This window comes from Camellia sinensis, chromosome 8 (assembly GCF_055761805.1).
Source record: "Camellia sinensis isolate YWXY chromosome 8, ASM5576180v1, whole genome shotgun sequence".
Taxonomy (NCBI): Eukaryota; Viridiplantae; Streptophyta; class Magnoliopsida; order Ericales; family Theaceae; genus Camellia; species Camellia sinensis.
This window is the reverse complement of record NC_138968.1, coordinates 71,294,997-71,311,426: the sequence shown is the minus strand read 5'-3', so window position 1 is coordinate 71,311,426 and position 16,430 is coordinate 71,294,997. Positions and strand designations below refer to the sequence as shown.

General features: G+C 38.8%; 1 protein-coding gene across 1 annotated transcript; it reads left to right on the top strand.

The window, feature by feature from the left end:
- The first annotated feature begins 282 nt into the window (after nucleotides 1–282).
- Nucleotides 283–1,179, top strand: LOC145796580 (uncharacterized). The gene is made up of 2 exons (XM_082881798.1): nucleotides 283–379; nucleotides 588–1,179. Exons 1-2 carry the CDS (start codon nucleotides 296–298, stop codon nucleotides 1,023–1,025), a joined length of 522 nt encoding a protein of 173 aa, XP_082737924.1. The 5' UTR covers nucleotides 283–295; the 3' UTR covers nucleotides 1,026–1,179.
- Nucleotides 1,180–16,430: the final 15,251 nt, after the last annotated feature.

The following is a 16,430-nucleotide window of genomic DNA, read 5'->3' as shown; positions in this document are numbered from 1 at the left end:
TTCTACTAGCAGGGTTGGTACATCTAGAGGTGGGAGTAGACCGGTTCCTCCGATTCCGTCGACCTATCCTCATCCTGGATGGCTAGATATGCCGACTGAGTTGATGGCGTGGCAGTATGGGGCTATCTCTCCGACTCCGATCCCGCTAGAGCCTCCGATGCCCAGTGATCGATACGCCATTGATCCTGACTCACCGCTAGTATGCTCCACTGTTTTCATTCATCATTCAGATGTTTAGACATTCTTTTGTTCATTGATGATTATGAGCTCATATTTGCAGCCACCGCGAGGGTACATGGAGGAGGTGGTTGGACTGGTGGCCACACTCGAGGGCATGGTCCTGCGTAGGGAGGCACAGTTGTCTGTCGCGGGCATTCAGGTACCCTTCAGTTTTCTGGTATTTATCATACCTCTGATGACATGCTGATTTCTACTGCATCGATAGACTACTTGTGTAGAGCACATCTGACACACACCCTACTTGGACACTGTATTTACATGCACCTACTTCACGTAGCTTTTGCTTGTATCGGCATTTGATGTATATATTTGGACTGATGCATTTGAATTGAACTCTTTGTTTTCAGATGCCTTCATGGTCCGGTCAGCCGCAGGCCAGGCCACCTGGGCCTCCTTGGGGAGCTGGGCCATCTGGGCCTTTTCAGGGAGTTGGGTCACCCGGGCCTTTTCAGGGGGTGGGGCCATCCCGGCCTTCCCGAGGAGCCGGGCCATCTAGGCCTTTTCGAGGAGCTCGAGGAGGGCCTGTCCGCAGACGCAGGGCTCACGTTGTGGAGGTGGAGCCTGATGAGGAGGAGGAGGATGTTGAGGAGGAGGAGGAGGCTACCGATCGTCAGTCAGAGACATCTGCTGAGGAGGGGGGCTCCGGTTTTGGTTCGGGGAACAGAGGTGAGGCTGAGGGGGATCCTGAGGATGACAGCTCCGACTCAGATGATGATGATGGTGCAGAGGTTGTCCCGCAGAAGAGGATGAGGAGTGCTTCTCGTTCCCGTTCCCGAGGACATTGATGCTGCTATTTCCTGCTTTATTTTTCTTTTTGCTAGTAGTTTGTAGCACTTTGCACATTGTTAGGCAGTTTTATTTTTTGTAAAACTTGTACCTTTGTTTGTTGTAAAGCATGATGAAGTGAAATAGCTTTTGAAAAGGTGTATGTATTTTAAACTTTTAGCATCGTATCGCATCATTTTATTTTGCACAAAAATGAAATTGAATGGGAATGTACATTGTGTAATCACCAAGTCAGGCAGTGAACCGACGCAACAAACTAAGCAACTCAACTTACTAAGATATAACAGGACCTTAGGAAGTTTACAACTCGATAAGCAAAATGCAACAATGTTGACAACGCAAATAAACAAGACTTTAATAAAGATTGCTTGAACAGAGAACAATGACTCAAAAACACGAAACACGTCCGCTCGACAAACAACTCGATAAGCAAAACAACAACTCGATAAACAAAACTACAACTCGATAATCAAAACTCAGCAATAACAGAGTGTACTTCGGATGATCTGGGCATCGGAACGCATCCGAAACAGAGGGAAACGAAGGCCTTTGACTCTCCCGTTGCATGGAAATGCTTGAAACTTTTCCTCGAAGAGTAAAACAGGGCCAAGGAGATACACTGCAGCATTGCCGGCCATCTTTGGGAGCCGGCCGGCCAATTTTGTGGAGAGAGACAGCTGGCCGGCCATTTTGTAAAAAGTAAATGGCTGGCCGGCCAGAAAAGGTGGCCGGCCGGCCACTTAGTCCTGCAGCCACCAGATTTTTGACACGTGTCCCCGTGAACAGTGTTTTTCCCTCTATAAAAGCCTCAACTTCGGGAACATTCATTTCATCTTAGTTTTAGACAAAGATGGAGGCATTTCTCGCAGAAAATCTCACATCTTGGATCTCTTCTCTAGATGGCTCGGAAAAGCTGAACTTTCGGGGTTTCGGCTTGAATGCACTATTCACGCTGAGCCGTACTCCGCTACATCTCCCTTTTCTCCGTGCCACGGCAAGGTTCTGGAACCCAGTGACGCACGTTTTTAGCTTCGGCGGGCAAGAGGTATGTCCCACTTTCGAAGATTTTCAGGTTTTGATGGAGTCTGAATGCTCTGAAGTGATTTTGCCCCAGCTCCGTTTTGGCCATGCTCAGGCTTTAGGGCGGATGTGTGGGCTCACGGCGCACGACGCTCGATCTCTGATCTGCAGTGGGGAACTGGACATCCTCGGTTTGATCCATCATTTTTCCGACGCCGGTGACCGCAGCAACCATCATTGGCAGGGTTTTCGGCAACACGCCCCCTGCTTGTGTTTGTTGTCTCACTTTCTGCTTTCCTCGGGCTTCGGCGGGGCTAGCATTCGCCTGATTGAAGTCGCCCAAGGTTTGAGAGAAGGAAAGAGCTGTATTGCCATGACCTTGGCCGAGACACTGATGGGTTTAGATTCTGTCTATCGCCGGGAGGCGAATAGGTTTGCTGGGAGTCCACTGCTGCTGCAGGTAATGTTTCCCACCCAACCTCACATATATATTTGCTCACATCACTCGACCCTCAGGCTCGGTTTTTCTCACAAAACCCTTGTCTTACTTTTCTCTCATCGTACATCTCTCTGTTCTTTATTCTCTCATTTTCCATCCCTCCCCCAGGTATGGTTAATGGACAAGTTGCAGGTTGTGGACTCTTGCCCGGCCTATTCAGCTCGAGGCTACTTCTTTTGACAGCGCCTAGTCAATGCTCTTGACAAAAGGTGGTGGTTCGATTGGATGTGCAATTTGTCCGCAGACGGCATTGCTTGCACACGAAATGCGTGCCTCGAAATGCGTGCACACGGGCACGCAAACCGAGGCGATGGCATAATGCGATGTAATGACATGAAAACATGATATGGGCTTATACCAACATGAGTGAGCCTCAGCCACACTCACATAGGATGCCGGCGGATGAAAAATGAAGTGCCTCGAAATGCGTGCACACGGGCACGCAAACCGAGGCGATGGCATACGCAATGCAAATGACATGAAAACATGATATGGGATTATACCAACATGAGTGAGCCTCAGCCACACTCACATAGGATGCCGGCGGATGAAAAATGAAGTGCCTCGAAATGCGTGCACATGGGCACGCAAACCGAGGCGATGGCATACGCAATGCAAATGACACGAAATGGATAGCAATCATTCTAATGGAATTTCAGCACTAAAATATGGGGGAAAACAGTCCCGAAATGAGGCGAAATGACACGAAATGCATGGAATTGTCCCGAAATGCGAATTTAGGCACCCGAAATGGCCTATAGCTATGCCAAACATGCACAATATGGACATGCAATGCAAAGACAGAAGCTAGACAGTCCCGAAAAAGGCACTTTCACAGTTATAAACATGGCCAAACAGCAAGCATAGGTAGGGCAAAAATGGCATGCAAGAATAGGGGCCAAAAGAGGGGTAATGAAGCAAGTGATATAAGCAAAATCCAAACTAAAAAATTTCCTTCTACAACATTGAAGAGGGACCAAAAATATGAATATTTACAGTATGTGGCAAGCCTCAAATCAATATACAAATATGCTAAAAAAAAGGCACAAGATTGAGGCTCAAAAGGCGCTATAACATGAAGTATATAAAATAATCACCAAAGAGCCAAAGACCCTTAATAAAACATGTAGAATGGGCCAAAATAGGACTATTTCCAGAACTGTAAAATGGCCAAAAACAAAAGCATGGTAGGCTAACTAAACATGCAAGAATGGGGAATAAAAGAGAGATATAACATGAAATGGCATATGGAGGTCCTAAACCATGAAAGGACCTAAATGAAACATGAAGAATGGACCAAAATAAGCACTTTTTCAGAACTGTAAAATGGCCAAAAACAAAAGCATGGTAGGCTGCCATTGCATGCAAAAATGGGACCAAAAAGGGGGGTATAAAGGTAAGTACAACATAGAAGTCCCAAATGGTGTTGAGCCCTTATTCAATGTTGAAGAGGGGCTCAAAATAAGCCTAATATCAATTTACCACATGCTCAAAAACAGATTACTCATGGGCCAAAAATAGCATGCAAGATTATGACATATAAGAGGATCAATGAAGCAAGTGTATCATGGAGGGCTCAAACAGGATTGAGCCCTTAATGAAAAGTGAAGATGAGCTCAAAAGAGGGCCCCTTTCAGTTAGGGCCGGAGCTTGAAACAAAAAGCAAGTGGGGCTTACAAATAGATCAAGAAAAAGGGTCAAAAGAGGAGAAGTGCTACTTACCCTTGAAGACCAAAGCTTTTGTTGGTTCTTGGACCAATTTGCAGCTTCTTTAGCCTTTGAGAAGCCTTCCTTGTTGCTGGAAATGAAGTGATGATGATAGAGCTTGGTGGTGTAGAAGAAATGGTGATTAGGGTCTTGGAAGTTTTCAAGGAAATGGGAGAGATAAAGAGAGATATGGATCTTGAGGCTTGAAGACAAATTTTTCCAACCCCAACAAATGAAGCCACCAGCTGGTTATAAGAGCCAAAAAGGGGGTGTAAAGGTGGGGGAAAAGGAGGCAAGCTTTCCCCCACAAAATATCCCCCGGATAAAGATCTTTTCTGGGGGATAAAGCTCCACAGCTGTAAAGTGTACAGTGCAAGGAACTCGGCCGGCCTGTTACTTTTGCTCCAGGTGGCCGGCCGGCCACACCGCCTAGCCGGCCGGCTAGGGGTCAAAAGGGTCAAGAAGATTTAGTGGCCGGCCACCAACTGATGGTGTCCTCCTATGTGTGTACAACACAACCCTGTGATTCAAAGTTCAAGAATGTGGGTCCAAGGGGTTCAACATTAGCCCGGAATGAGGGGTTCAAAAGGGTCAAGCAACATTAGTGGCCGGCCACCATTTTTTAGGGTCCTCCCATGTGTGTACATCACAAATATGTGGTTTGGGTTTGAAGAAAATGGCCTCAAGGGGTTCAACATTAGCCCGGAAGGAGGGGTTCAAAAGGGTCAAATCGAATTAATGGCCGGCCACCATTTTTTTGGGTCCTCCCATGTGTGTACATCACAAATATGTGGTTCAAAGTTCAAGAAAATGGGCCCAAGGTGTTCAACATTAGCCCGGAAGTGCGAAAAACGGGCGCCGGAGGGCGTCGGAGGATGTATAACTGGTTGCTGCAACAATTGCTGGCCTCCCACCCTTCAGTGACCTCCCCGGTGATAAAACAGAGGTACCTGCCAAAAATGAACGAAAACCGTTGCAAAACGAATGTTCGGGGGCCAAAACGCGCAGTTCGGGGTCCCGAAAATGGGCTGTTAAGCACCGAAAGTGGCGTTCGGCCACGAAGTGGGTTTCTCAGACCCCAGTGTCCCTCAAAAGGGAGAAAATAGGAAGTATGCCAAAAACCGGAGCAATAGGAGATGGTTAAGCGGTCCCGAACCGAGGCACACGGCCTGACGGCTCCGAAAACTGGAAACCGGACTCCGAAATGGGAAAAATGGCCTATGGCCACCAAATGTAGCCTACGGACATTGAGAGATGGTCTACGGGACCTCTCCCTCCCCTCAGGAAAAGAAACAGAGAAAACCGAGTCTGGTACGCAAACCGAGACAAGGCACAGAGGAGGGTTCGGAAGTCCGGAGGCAGGGCTCACGGCCGCAACTCTGAAACTTCTGAACGAGCACATAATGCAACATCACCAAGCGCTCAATCGGTGACGTCTGAGTCTTAAGGTCGGTCAAAAATGGGGTGTCTACAGTAGGGACCCTATTTTCATTACTAGGGAGGTGGTAGGATGGTGGGAGGCCACCTTTTCCCCTGAAAAACCAGTTTTCTCTTTTTCTCTCTCCAAAAGCCGATTTTTCTGACAGTAAGCTGGTTTTTCTCACTTTTGAGCCACAATTTCTGACTTTTCATACCACCATTGTGTTGTGCTCATCTGGGAGGCCACCAATATGGATAGGCCGACCAGTAATTCCTCTTGACCCTTTTGAACCTGGCTAGAAAGCTGGTTTTCCTCTCTCTTAGGTCACATTTTCTGATTTTCCACCACACAGCTGTGTTGCACTCATTTAGGAGGCCACCTTTTTGGGGTGGCTGGCCAGAAATTATTCTTGAACCTTTTGACCCCTGGTCGGCAGACCAGGGAGAGTGGCCAGTTGGCCACTTGAACTGGCTGGCCTGCTTCTTGCTTTTTGCCCTCTCTGAATGCATCACAGCTGTGCCAGCTGTGAGGCAATTGGACCATCCTCCATACACGTGTATGGAGGATATGTGAAGCCCTTTTGGGATATTTTAGAGCCTCTCCTCTATAAAGGGGAGACTGATCTTCTTTGGCAAGGGTTGAACAACTTTGAAGGCTTACAACACTCTCTCTCTCTCTATATCTCTACACTTGAGCCTCCAAACCTTAGTTTTCTTGGACCATTTGCACTACAACCCTTAGCACCACACCTCCTCCATCCATTCCAGCACTTTTGGGACTGATTTGCAAGGGTTGAAGGTTCACCAACTTGGTCCAAAAGCTCCAGCTTTGCTGCTCTTCAAGGGTAAGCACCTATTTCCCTTAAACTTGCATTTTTTTGTTCCATTGATTATCCTTACTTGCAAGTATTTCTGGACTTTGTCATAAACTAAAAAGTGTCATATTTTGATCTCCTCTTGAATATTGATTAAGGACACTTTTCTGTGTGAGGTCCCCTACACCCTTGTATGCTTTGTCCCTCTTTGTAGGCTTATTTTGCATCATATCTTAGCCCTACTTGTGAACATTTTCAAGATTTGTCATAAACTGAAAAAGATCTTGTTTTAATCTCCTCTTCAAGATTGGTTGAGGTCTGTTTTCTATTTGGGGTCATCTTCCCCCTATGCATGCTTCATCTCTTCATGATTAGGGCTATGCATTAGAGCACTTGCATTGGCCATGGTTTGGCCTCTTAGCCACTGAAATCCAGTGGATTTTCAGTGGCTTAGATGCATTTTTGAGATCCAAAATCAGAGAGGAGTGACCCCCTCTCTCCTTGTCTTGTTTGGTGGTCTTGTTGGCCTTCTAAAGGGACCCCTTTTTGCATGCTTTGAAGTCATGTTCCAGGCCTCATTCTGAGGGTTTTAAGGTCTGCCTTAGCTCTGTCCAAGGCCCTTTTGGCCATATTTTATGTCCCTCATGCATGTGTGGAACAACCCTCCTCAAGGCCTTTCAAGAGGACCTTTCATTGTATGCTTTATTGATCAATTTTAGGCCCTTTTTGGTGAGTTTTAGGGCTGTCATATTTGATTTCCAGAGTTGGTTTTGCTATGCTAAGTGTCCATCATATATGTGTTGAGTAACCCCTTGCGTGCCCTTTCAAAGGAGCTTATCATTTTCGCACATGTTGGCTGCATTTCAGTGGTTATTTGGGCATATTTTGTCATGTTTTATTCACTGTTTTTGGCTAGTTTGATGAGTTCTCATACGCTTCATATACATGCCATGTAAACCATGCTTGCTAGCCAAATTTGCATGCTATTTTAGTCCATCATGTTAACACTTTTTGGCCATGTTTTAAACTAGAAATATGCATATTTTGGGACTGCCTTGGCTCTATCTTTGTACTTCATGGCCAAATAATGCTTGCTTTGCATAGTTATAATTCAATACATGTGCCTAGCTTTGAATTTCGGGGCTTATTTCATGCATCGGGTGCCATATTTCCACGTTTCGGGACCATTTAGTATCATGTTTCAGTGCTGGAAATTACATGTTTGTATGCCATCTTTCATCCCTTGCCATGCTTTGGTAGAGTGGCATTTTATGCCTTAGGTTCGGTCCTCGGTATGCGTACACGTGCGCACGCATTTCGGTAGTCTCTTTTCCATCTCATGGCCACTGATGTGAGTGTGGCTGAGGTCCATTCATGTTGGTGTAAGTCCATCGTGCATTGTGTATGTCATTTCGGTCCATAGCATTGCGTATGCTAGATTGCATGTTAGAGCATCGTGTATGCCATGTCACATCGAGCATTGTGTATGCCATTTCATAGCATTACGTATGCTAAGTTGTATGTTAATCGCATTATGTATGCCATCTCATTTGCATCGTGTTTGGGATAGGAGTTAGCCCAAGCACGAGAAACGAGGTACGTTTCGTACTCCGAGTGACGGAACGTGTCTCAATTCCCTGTCGCCGACACTCCAGATTACCCATGATGGAGTTTAGGTCTTGCTGTGTTTTCATGTGCATTTATTTCGTATTGAGTCGTGCAATTCGAATCCTCGGCCATCATGCATCGATATGCGTGATTGGTGACACGAGGATCGAGGACTACACTCCCTGAAGAGTAGTCATGCATACATATGTGAAAATACTTTGCCATGCCCCTTTGTTGCTCTCTGTTGCAGTAAATCAGAAATCAGCGGCCTTCTGGAGCGTTGCGCAATATTCCACGAACAATTGCAAACAGAGGCAAACTGGGGCATCGTAATGGATTTCTGCGCAAGGCAACTCAAGCATGCATCATTCATCGTTTGGAACAGAGCTGAGGCGGTCCATGGATTTTCGTGCTAATTTACCTGCTTTCCTAGATTAATTTGTTAATTAATTAGGATTTTGTATTTATGAGGACTGTATTATTTATTCGGACCCTCCGAGCGAGGGCACAACTGTAATAACTGTGCGTGCGTGTGATGTATGTCTTCCAACCCCACGTCTTTCTCCCTTTTATTTACCAGCTTATGATGGTTAGATTAGGGCATGTTTCAATTAGCATACTTATGCTTGCATGTTTGCATCATTCATCTATTTTGCATGCACCGGGCTCGGCGCATCATACTAACTGCATTTGTATCTCAATTTCGAGTTGAATACTTGTTAGTTGTGGCATTTCACATGTCATTTTAGAATAGCCGAGCCTATTGTAGTTGCATTTTTGCATGTGTTGCATTAGGCATTTCTGTATAGATAGGATTCATGCATGATTTCTAATCAGCTTCTGTTTTGGCTTGGAGTACTCGGTAAGTTTTATGCTTTAGCATCCTTGCATGTGTGTGAGTGACTGCCATGATAGCATGCTTACCATGAGGCTATTTGCTTATGTGATATACCTTTCTGAATGCCTGTGGGTGAAGGTTGGATTATCTAAATTGGAATAATGCATTGACTGTGAGTTTTAAGCCCACTAGATAGTGGCAAAACCATGTTTTCTAAGCCCACCAGAGGGTGACAAATCCACATTTTAGCCTACTTGCGAGTAGCAAACCGTTTTCAAAACAAACATGAGATATTTCGTTCTAATTCAGGCGATCCAGTCTATACTTGTATGCTGTGCGCATCACATAGTAAATCTAGGCTAATAATCGGAATAAGAACGCATAATGTTTTCAAAACTAGATATCATGGTTAGTAGAGGCCGATCTTTGATCAGGCGAGCGGGGGTACTCACGAAGTGACCTTCCCTAATCGTACCCAAGTTCCCGAGCCGAGGCAACTTTGGTGATGACGGACACGTGGCCTTAGGCAACGAGTCAGGGTTTCCTAAATTTCCCAAAATAAAATATTTAGGTGGCGACTCTGTATCTGGCAAAGCAGTCTATGTTTGGCACTTCTTTCAAAAAAATCTATTTTCAAAAACGATTTGGCAGATTTGGACTCTTTGATAATTCATTGGTCTTGCATTGCACTCTGCGAGATTAGATACAGGACCGTGACTTTTGAGTCCGAACTGTAGTGAGCCCAAAATGAACAAAACGGGGGGACTCATCCTCCCGGGACGTTTGGGGACGTCTATAGCCAGAGGCCGTTTTGACAGGAATGAAAGATAAATATGCCAAAGGCCAATATGTTTGAAACCACAGTCACTTGACTTAAATTGTGTATATAAATCCTAAATAAGAATGTGAATTAGGCCCAAGGCTGTTCGAAGTATGTTGTTCTACATATCGTTTGTATCTTCTTATTTGATATTATTCATTGGGCTATCGCTCACGCTCATTCATGTGTTTGTAGGTGAGCCAAGAGAGGTCCAGACCCAGCCCCAGTGAAGTTTGTGTGGAACAACCGAGTTTTGGAGAGTCAGCCCTAGTGTCTCACGTACGAGACTCATCTTCGCCTTTTTGCTATGCTATGTTATTTTTGTCATGTTGGCGAGGACTTTGCATATGTCTGTATATAGTTTTCATGGGTTGACTTAGTTTTTGAATGATCCTGTTTGTACAGAACTTATGTTACTGTATTTTTGTTGTGAGTTATTAATGTATGTATATATGTTTGGTTGTTTGGATGTGCCATGTAAGCACTGCTCTATGGACAAAGTTTTGAACTGCTTCTTTTTGGCCTCCATTAACTCTGTTAAAATACATTTGTTTTGGTTTGAGGCCATAGGTAATCTCATGATTATTGGCCGGTCATGTCCTTAACCCACGAGGGCGAGTTCGGGTCATGACAGTTGTGTTTTGTGTTTTTAATCTGTTCAAATTTTAAACAGATTCTTATATTTGTTCTATGTTTTGTGTTTTTATTTTTTATTTATTTTTTATGTTTTTTAGATTCTGAGATATGTTTTTTTATCTGTTCAACAGATAAAGAATTAACAAATAGAGGTTTGGAAAATTTTAAACAAATAGAGAAAGAATCCACATATCGAATTTAGAGAAAAATTAAACAGATAAGAGAAAAAATATGAATAAACAGTTAAAATTTGTTAACAAATAGTTAAAAAATTGAACAGATAAATAAAAATTTGAACAGATAGATGAAAAATTTTAACAGATAGTCAAAAAATTCAACAGATAAAAAAAGTTAATAAGTAAATTAAGGGGTAAAATTGAAAATAAAATGTCCTTCAAACAAATAAAAGGATCTTTCACCAAACTATTTCACAAATAGTGGACCTTTCACCAATAAAAAAAAGGAAAAATTACCAGGAAGTCTTGTTTGAAAAACGTGTAGTCTATTTAGTCCCATAACTTTATGCTTATACCCAAAAGTCCTATAACGTCATTATTCTTTTCTCTGCCTCTCTTCTTCTTTGTCTCTTTTGCTCTTTGTGTTTTTTGGCGATCTTGCTTCTTCTCTTTCTCTTTCTCTTTCCACTGGCGACCAATGACTACCATTGATTCGGATTCACCGACAACCACTGACCGCCGACTACTTACTTCACTCTCACCGACAATAAAGAAGATATGTTTTCGACGAAGAAGATGAGTAGATTTACATCAGATTTGATGTAGATCTACATCAGATCTGAGTAGATCTACATTAGATCCGATTAGATCTAAATAAAAAATAGTTGTCGGAGTACAATCCTCTCTCTATAATCACCTTTCTCCTTCGATCTCTTATTTTTTTTTTATGTTTTCTCTGTTATATAATTCTCTTTTTTCTGTTCTAATGGAGAAAATTTTTAAATTTTAAACAAGTTGTTTTTGAGTTGTAGTTACAGGCGATGAAAACTGTAAAATTTTGCAGTTTCAAATTTTTTTGGTGTTGTGTAGATTTACATCAGATTTGAGTAGATCTACATCAGATCCAGCTAGATCTAAACAAAAAATAGTTGCCGAAGTACAATCCTCTCTCTATATTCACCTCTCTCCTTCGATCTCTTTTTTTTTTTTTTTTTTAAACATTTTCTTTGTTATACACTTCTCTTTTTCTGTTTTAATGGAAAAAAATTTTAAGTTCTGAACAAGTTATTTTCAAGTTTTAATTACAGGCGGTGAAAATTGTAAAGTTTTACAGTTTCAAATTTTTTGATGCTGGAATGAATCATGGTATAAAATTGTAAAATTTTACAGTTTCATAACAGTCTTTAGAACTGTAAAATTTTACAGTTTCATAACATGTTTTTCAGTTTGATTAATAAGAATAAATACTTAATAGATTTTTACTTTGAAACTGTAATATTTTACAGTTTCAAAACTTACTTTTCAGTTTGATCAATATTAGAGATTATTTGCTTAAACCTTACAAAAATTGAAAAATAGCATATGTTTTTCCCATTGTTGCTGTTTTTTGTCGTTCTATTTTTTTTCTTTTAGTTTATCAATATTTAGCACATTTTGTTATATTTTTTCACTCTAATTTCTCCGTTTATTTTTTTTTTCGGCGATATTCTGGAAATTTCGGTGAGTCTCCAATGATGTTCTTAACGTTCCGTGAACGTTCTGAACATTCTGGCGACTTCCATTAACGTTCTTAACACTCCGGTGAATTTTCGGTGATACTCCGGCGACTTCCCGGCGATACTCCGGCGACTTTCTGATGATGTTGAATATTCCGACGAGTCTCCAGTGACTGTTTGATGGAAGTTTGACGGTAGTAGAATGTAACAGTATCTGCGAATTGGAAAAAAAAAAAAAAAAAAGATTTTTTGGTAACAATTAAAAATATATAGGACTAATTGGTATAAGTGTTTTGTTTGGGGATTAGATAGATTTTGAACTTTGTATATGGAACTTATTGGTAAGTTCCCCTAAAAAAAATCGGCGATGCTAGGGGCCTCGAATTGTCGAGGCTCGAATGCCTTGTTAATTCCTCTCTCTTCCTTTTTGTTTTTTGTTTTTTGTTTTTGTTTTTTGTTTTTTTTTTTTTTGGTGTTGGTTTGTTTTTTTTTTTTGGAAGGGTGGTTATGTGTAGGGGTGTGTCAAAAAATTAAATATCCCGTAGCAATTCAGCCTAGGTTAGACTGGTTGGGTGATAAAATTGACTGATCAGTTAGGATGTCTGCTAAAATTTGTTAATTTTATTCCATATAATTTTGTACAAGTCCCTACTAATTGAAATAAAAATATAGTAGGGACTTGTACATACTTATATGGAACGAAATTAACAAATTTTAACCAGCAACCTATCTGATTAATTAATTTTATCATCCAATTAATTCAACCCAACTTACTCACCTTATTAAACTATACAAGTTGAGTTGGTGCCGCATGTCTAATTTTTTGGCACACCCTTACACATAACCATCCTTCCAAAAAAAAAAAAAACAAATAAAAAAAAAACAACTAGACCAACATAGCCCAATAAATAGAGAAAAAAAAAATCCAAACTAACACATCCCGAAAAATAAAATAAAAAAAAAAGAAAAGAAAGAGGAAAGAAAAAAAAAGCAGAAGTCAAGGCATTCGACCATCACAATTTGAGGTTCTAAACATTTTCTCAAAAAAATACACTAAACCTAATATTTTAAACACTTTCTAAATTAAATTTATCATTAATTTTCTCAAAAATATATTTTTATAAAGGACGTCAAATAATGCGTAGGCCAAAAACTATTTTCCCAAACACCCTCTTATTTGTTTGAGAGAATATTCTTCTGACAAAGACAAAAATGTAAGAGCAGTCAAGTTTGACTCTACTGAAAGGTTGGGGTCGTGTGGGGTTTTGTCTGTGAATGACGGCAAATAACGTCAAAAAATAATATCAGCACGAAAAAACACTTAAGTGTTATTCATACCTCTATATCTATGGCCCACTTTGGCAACTTTAGGTTTTTTTTTTTTTTTTTTTTTTGATTTTTTAGTTTTTTAGATTTTTAAATCATATTATCTTTATATTTTTAAAAAAATTAAAAAAAAAATCAACTTTTAACCTCTTTTTCAAAACAACCCATAAAAGTCAACATATCCAAATTTTGATTACTTCTCTTTATCGAACATGTTACCATTTTTCTATTTGAAAATTTTAAAAAAGAAAAAAAAAAAAAAGATTAAATTGATGATTACAATATAAGATTCGAAATCTTCAACCTTAGATTTACTAAACAATACTCTTATTACTTGCCTAACATATCATATCTAGTAAAGTTTTATTTTATTTTTATTTATTTTAATTACACACTTAGCGCGTGTGCTAATTGCTAATTATATATAAAATGAACAAATAGCGTGGTATTTCGAAATTTCTTATCTCATTTTATTAAGTGTCAATTTTTCTATTTAAAACAAAAAGACATACTGAAGTTTCTTATCTCACTACAAGAAAAAGCACATTTGGCAACTAAATTTTTAGTCGCCAAAAGTCGACTTTTCACTTTTCCCGACTAAATATTTTAGTCGCCGGTTTTGTCGCAAATACATGGTCGCCGAAGGTATTGGTGATTAAAAATGTTTTAGTCGGAAAAAAATAGGTCTTCAGCGACCAAAGCTTTTGTCGTCAATAGTCAATTGCATTTTTGAAAATTATACATTTAGCGACAAATCTTTTAGTCGCCAATAGTGAATTATTTTTTTTTTTATTTATACATTTGCCGACTAAGCTTTTCGTCGCCAATAGTCAATCTTTTGGTGACAACACATTTTAGTCGCCAAAAGCATATTTCAGAAAAAAAAAAATTACGCTCTATTGTTGCCAAGTTTTGAACCACCAACCTACTACATTCTAAACCTTTAGCTACACACTCTCCCCACTATGCCAATACAACATCACATGAATGTAAATGCAACATATATCATTTATATAGTATATTGACCAGTATTAATACAAAACTATATATATATAAATAATTATTTTTATTTAATATAATTTATGTAAAAAATAAATTATTTACTAAAAAAAAATTGAGGCCACTTTTGGCGACTAAATCCATTATTTAGTTGCCAATTCTATAATTTTGGGCTACTAATTATGTTTTATTCGCTAAAAAAATAAGTTCCGCCTAAAAATAACCAGTTTTGGCGACTAAACCTATTTTTAGTCGCCAAAAACGTCCCCTTTTGGCTACTAAACTGAATTTTAGTCACCAATTGCCTGCTTTTAGCTACTAAATTTTTTTTAGTAGCCAAAAAGTTTCACTTTCAGCGACCAAACTATTTTTAGTTGCCAAAACACGTATAATCTGCGACCAAACTGTTTTTTAGTCGCCAAAACTGTTACTTTTGGCTACTAAATTATTTTAGTCGCCAAAAACCGTCACTTTTGACTACTAAAAAACCGTTAGTCGCTAAAACCCATATAATCGACGACTAAATTGATTTTTAGTTGCCAATAACTATACATTTTGCTACTAAATTGTTTTAGCCGCCAAAAGTCTTCACTTTTGGCTACTAATTCCATTTTAGTCGCCGAAAGTGCTACTTTCAGCGATGAAAATTTTTTTTTTAGTCGCCATTTGTGCTTTTTGTTGTAGTGTCTCCTTTTGCCAAAGGTGAACAAATCACTTGGTGGCTTGAAACTTCTTATCTCCTTATGCTAAGTGTCCATTTTTCTATTTAGAATAAAAAAAACTTAGTTTCTTAAAGCTTCTTATCTCCTTTTGTTAAGTGTCCATTTTTTTATTTAAAACAAAAAAACTTAGTTTCCTGAAGGTTCTTATCTCCTTTTGTCAAGTGTCCATTTTTCTATTAAAAAAAAAAATTAGATAAAAGAAAAAAGTGAGACTTAACCTTAAACCTAATGTTTGATGAATAAGATTTTTACAACTTAACTAACAATAATTTTAAGAAAACATTAAAAATAATTGTTAGTTGTCATTAATATTAAAAAATATAAAAGCATTTTAAAAATTTGTAAGGAGTGTATTGAGATTATAAATATTTAGATAAATTACAAATATATTTTTTAAGGTCTGCTTAAAATATGAATTACTCCATGTAGTTCTGAAAATTAACATAACGGTACTTGAAATTTTTACTTTCATAACAAATGACCATTTTTATTAATAAATTATCAAGTCAATTAATATTTTTTATTAATAAAAAAATAGAACTAAAAAATTAATTTAAAAAATTTTAAATCAAATAAGCACTACAACATGTAAGAATTTTAGAGACTAATTTTTTTTTATTTCTAAAAATTTAAATTTATTTGGAGACTAATTTCAGTTGTCACAAGAATAGTCGCTAAAAGATCGTCTGAAAAAGTTAAAAAAATGAGTTTTTAGGGACAATTTTTTGAAAATATCTCTAATAAATACACTTTTAGGGACAAAAATAACTGGGTCCTAAAAAGGTTTGTTTTTTGAGACAACTTTTCATCCCAAAAGGTTAAGGATTCATCACTATATGTCTAATTTTGTCACTAAGTAAAATAATAACAACAAAAATATTTTGTCCCTAAAAAGAGATTTTGTCTCTAAATTTGTCTTTAAAATCTTAATTTCTTGTAGTGAAAATAACTATTATTTAGTTTAAATTTTTATAAAAAATTGTAGAACTTGATGCGACCTCATCTATAAAAAAAATTTAGAGTCGCCATTGTTAAGAATTTAAATGCAATCAAGTTATGTGTGAATCATATGAAACACTTATTGATTTTTTAGGCCAATAATATCTATTATTAATTTCTTTTAAGATGATAATACATTTATCTAATCATAAATATGTCATGCACTTTATATATATTCTGATTTTATATAAATGACAAACAAAATGGGTTGACTATAATAAGATAATATTTTAAAGAAGTTATTTGTTGAGTTTTAAAATTTAGGAAGACAAAATCATAAGGGATTTACTATAATTTACTCTTTATTTATTTATGAAAAATGAT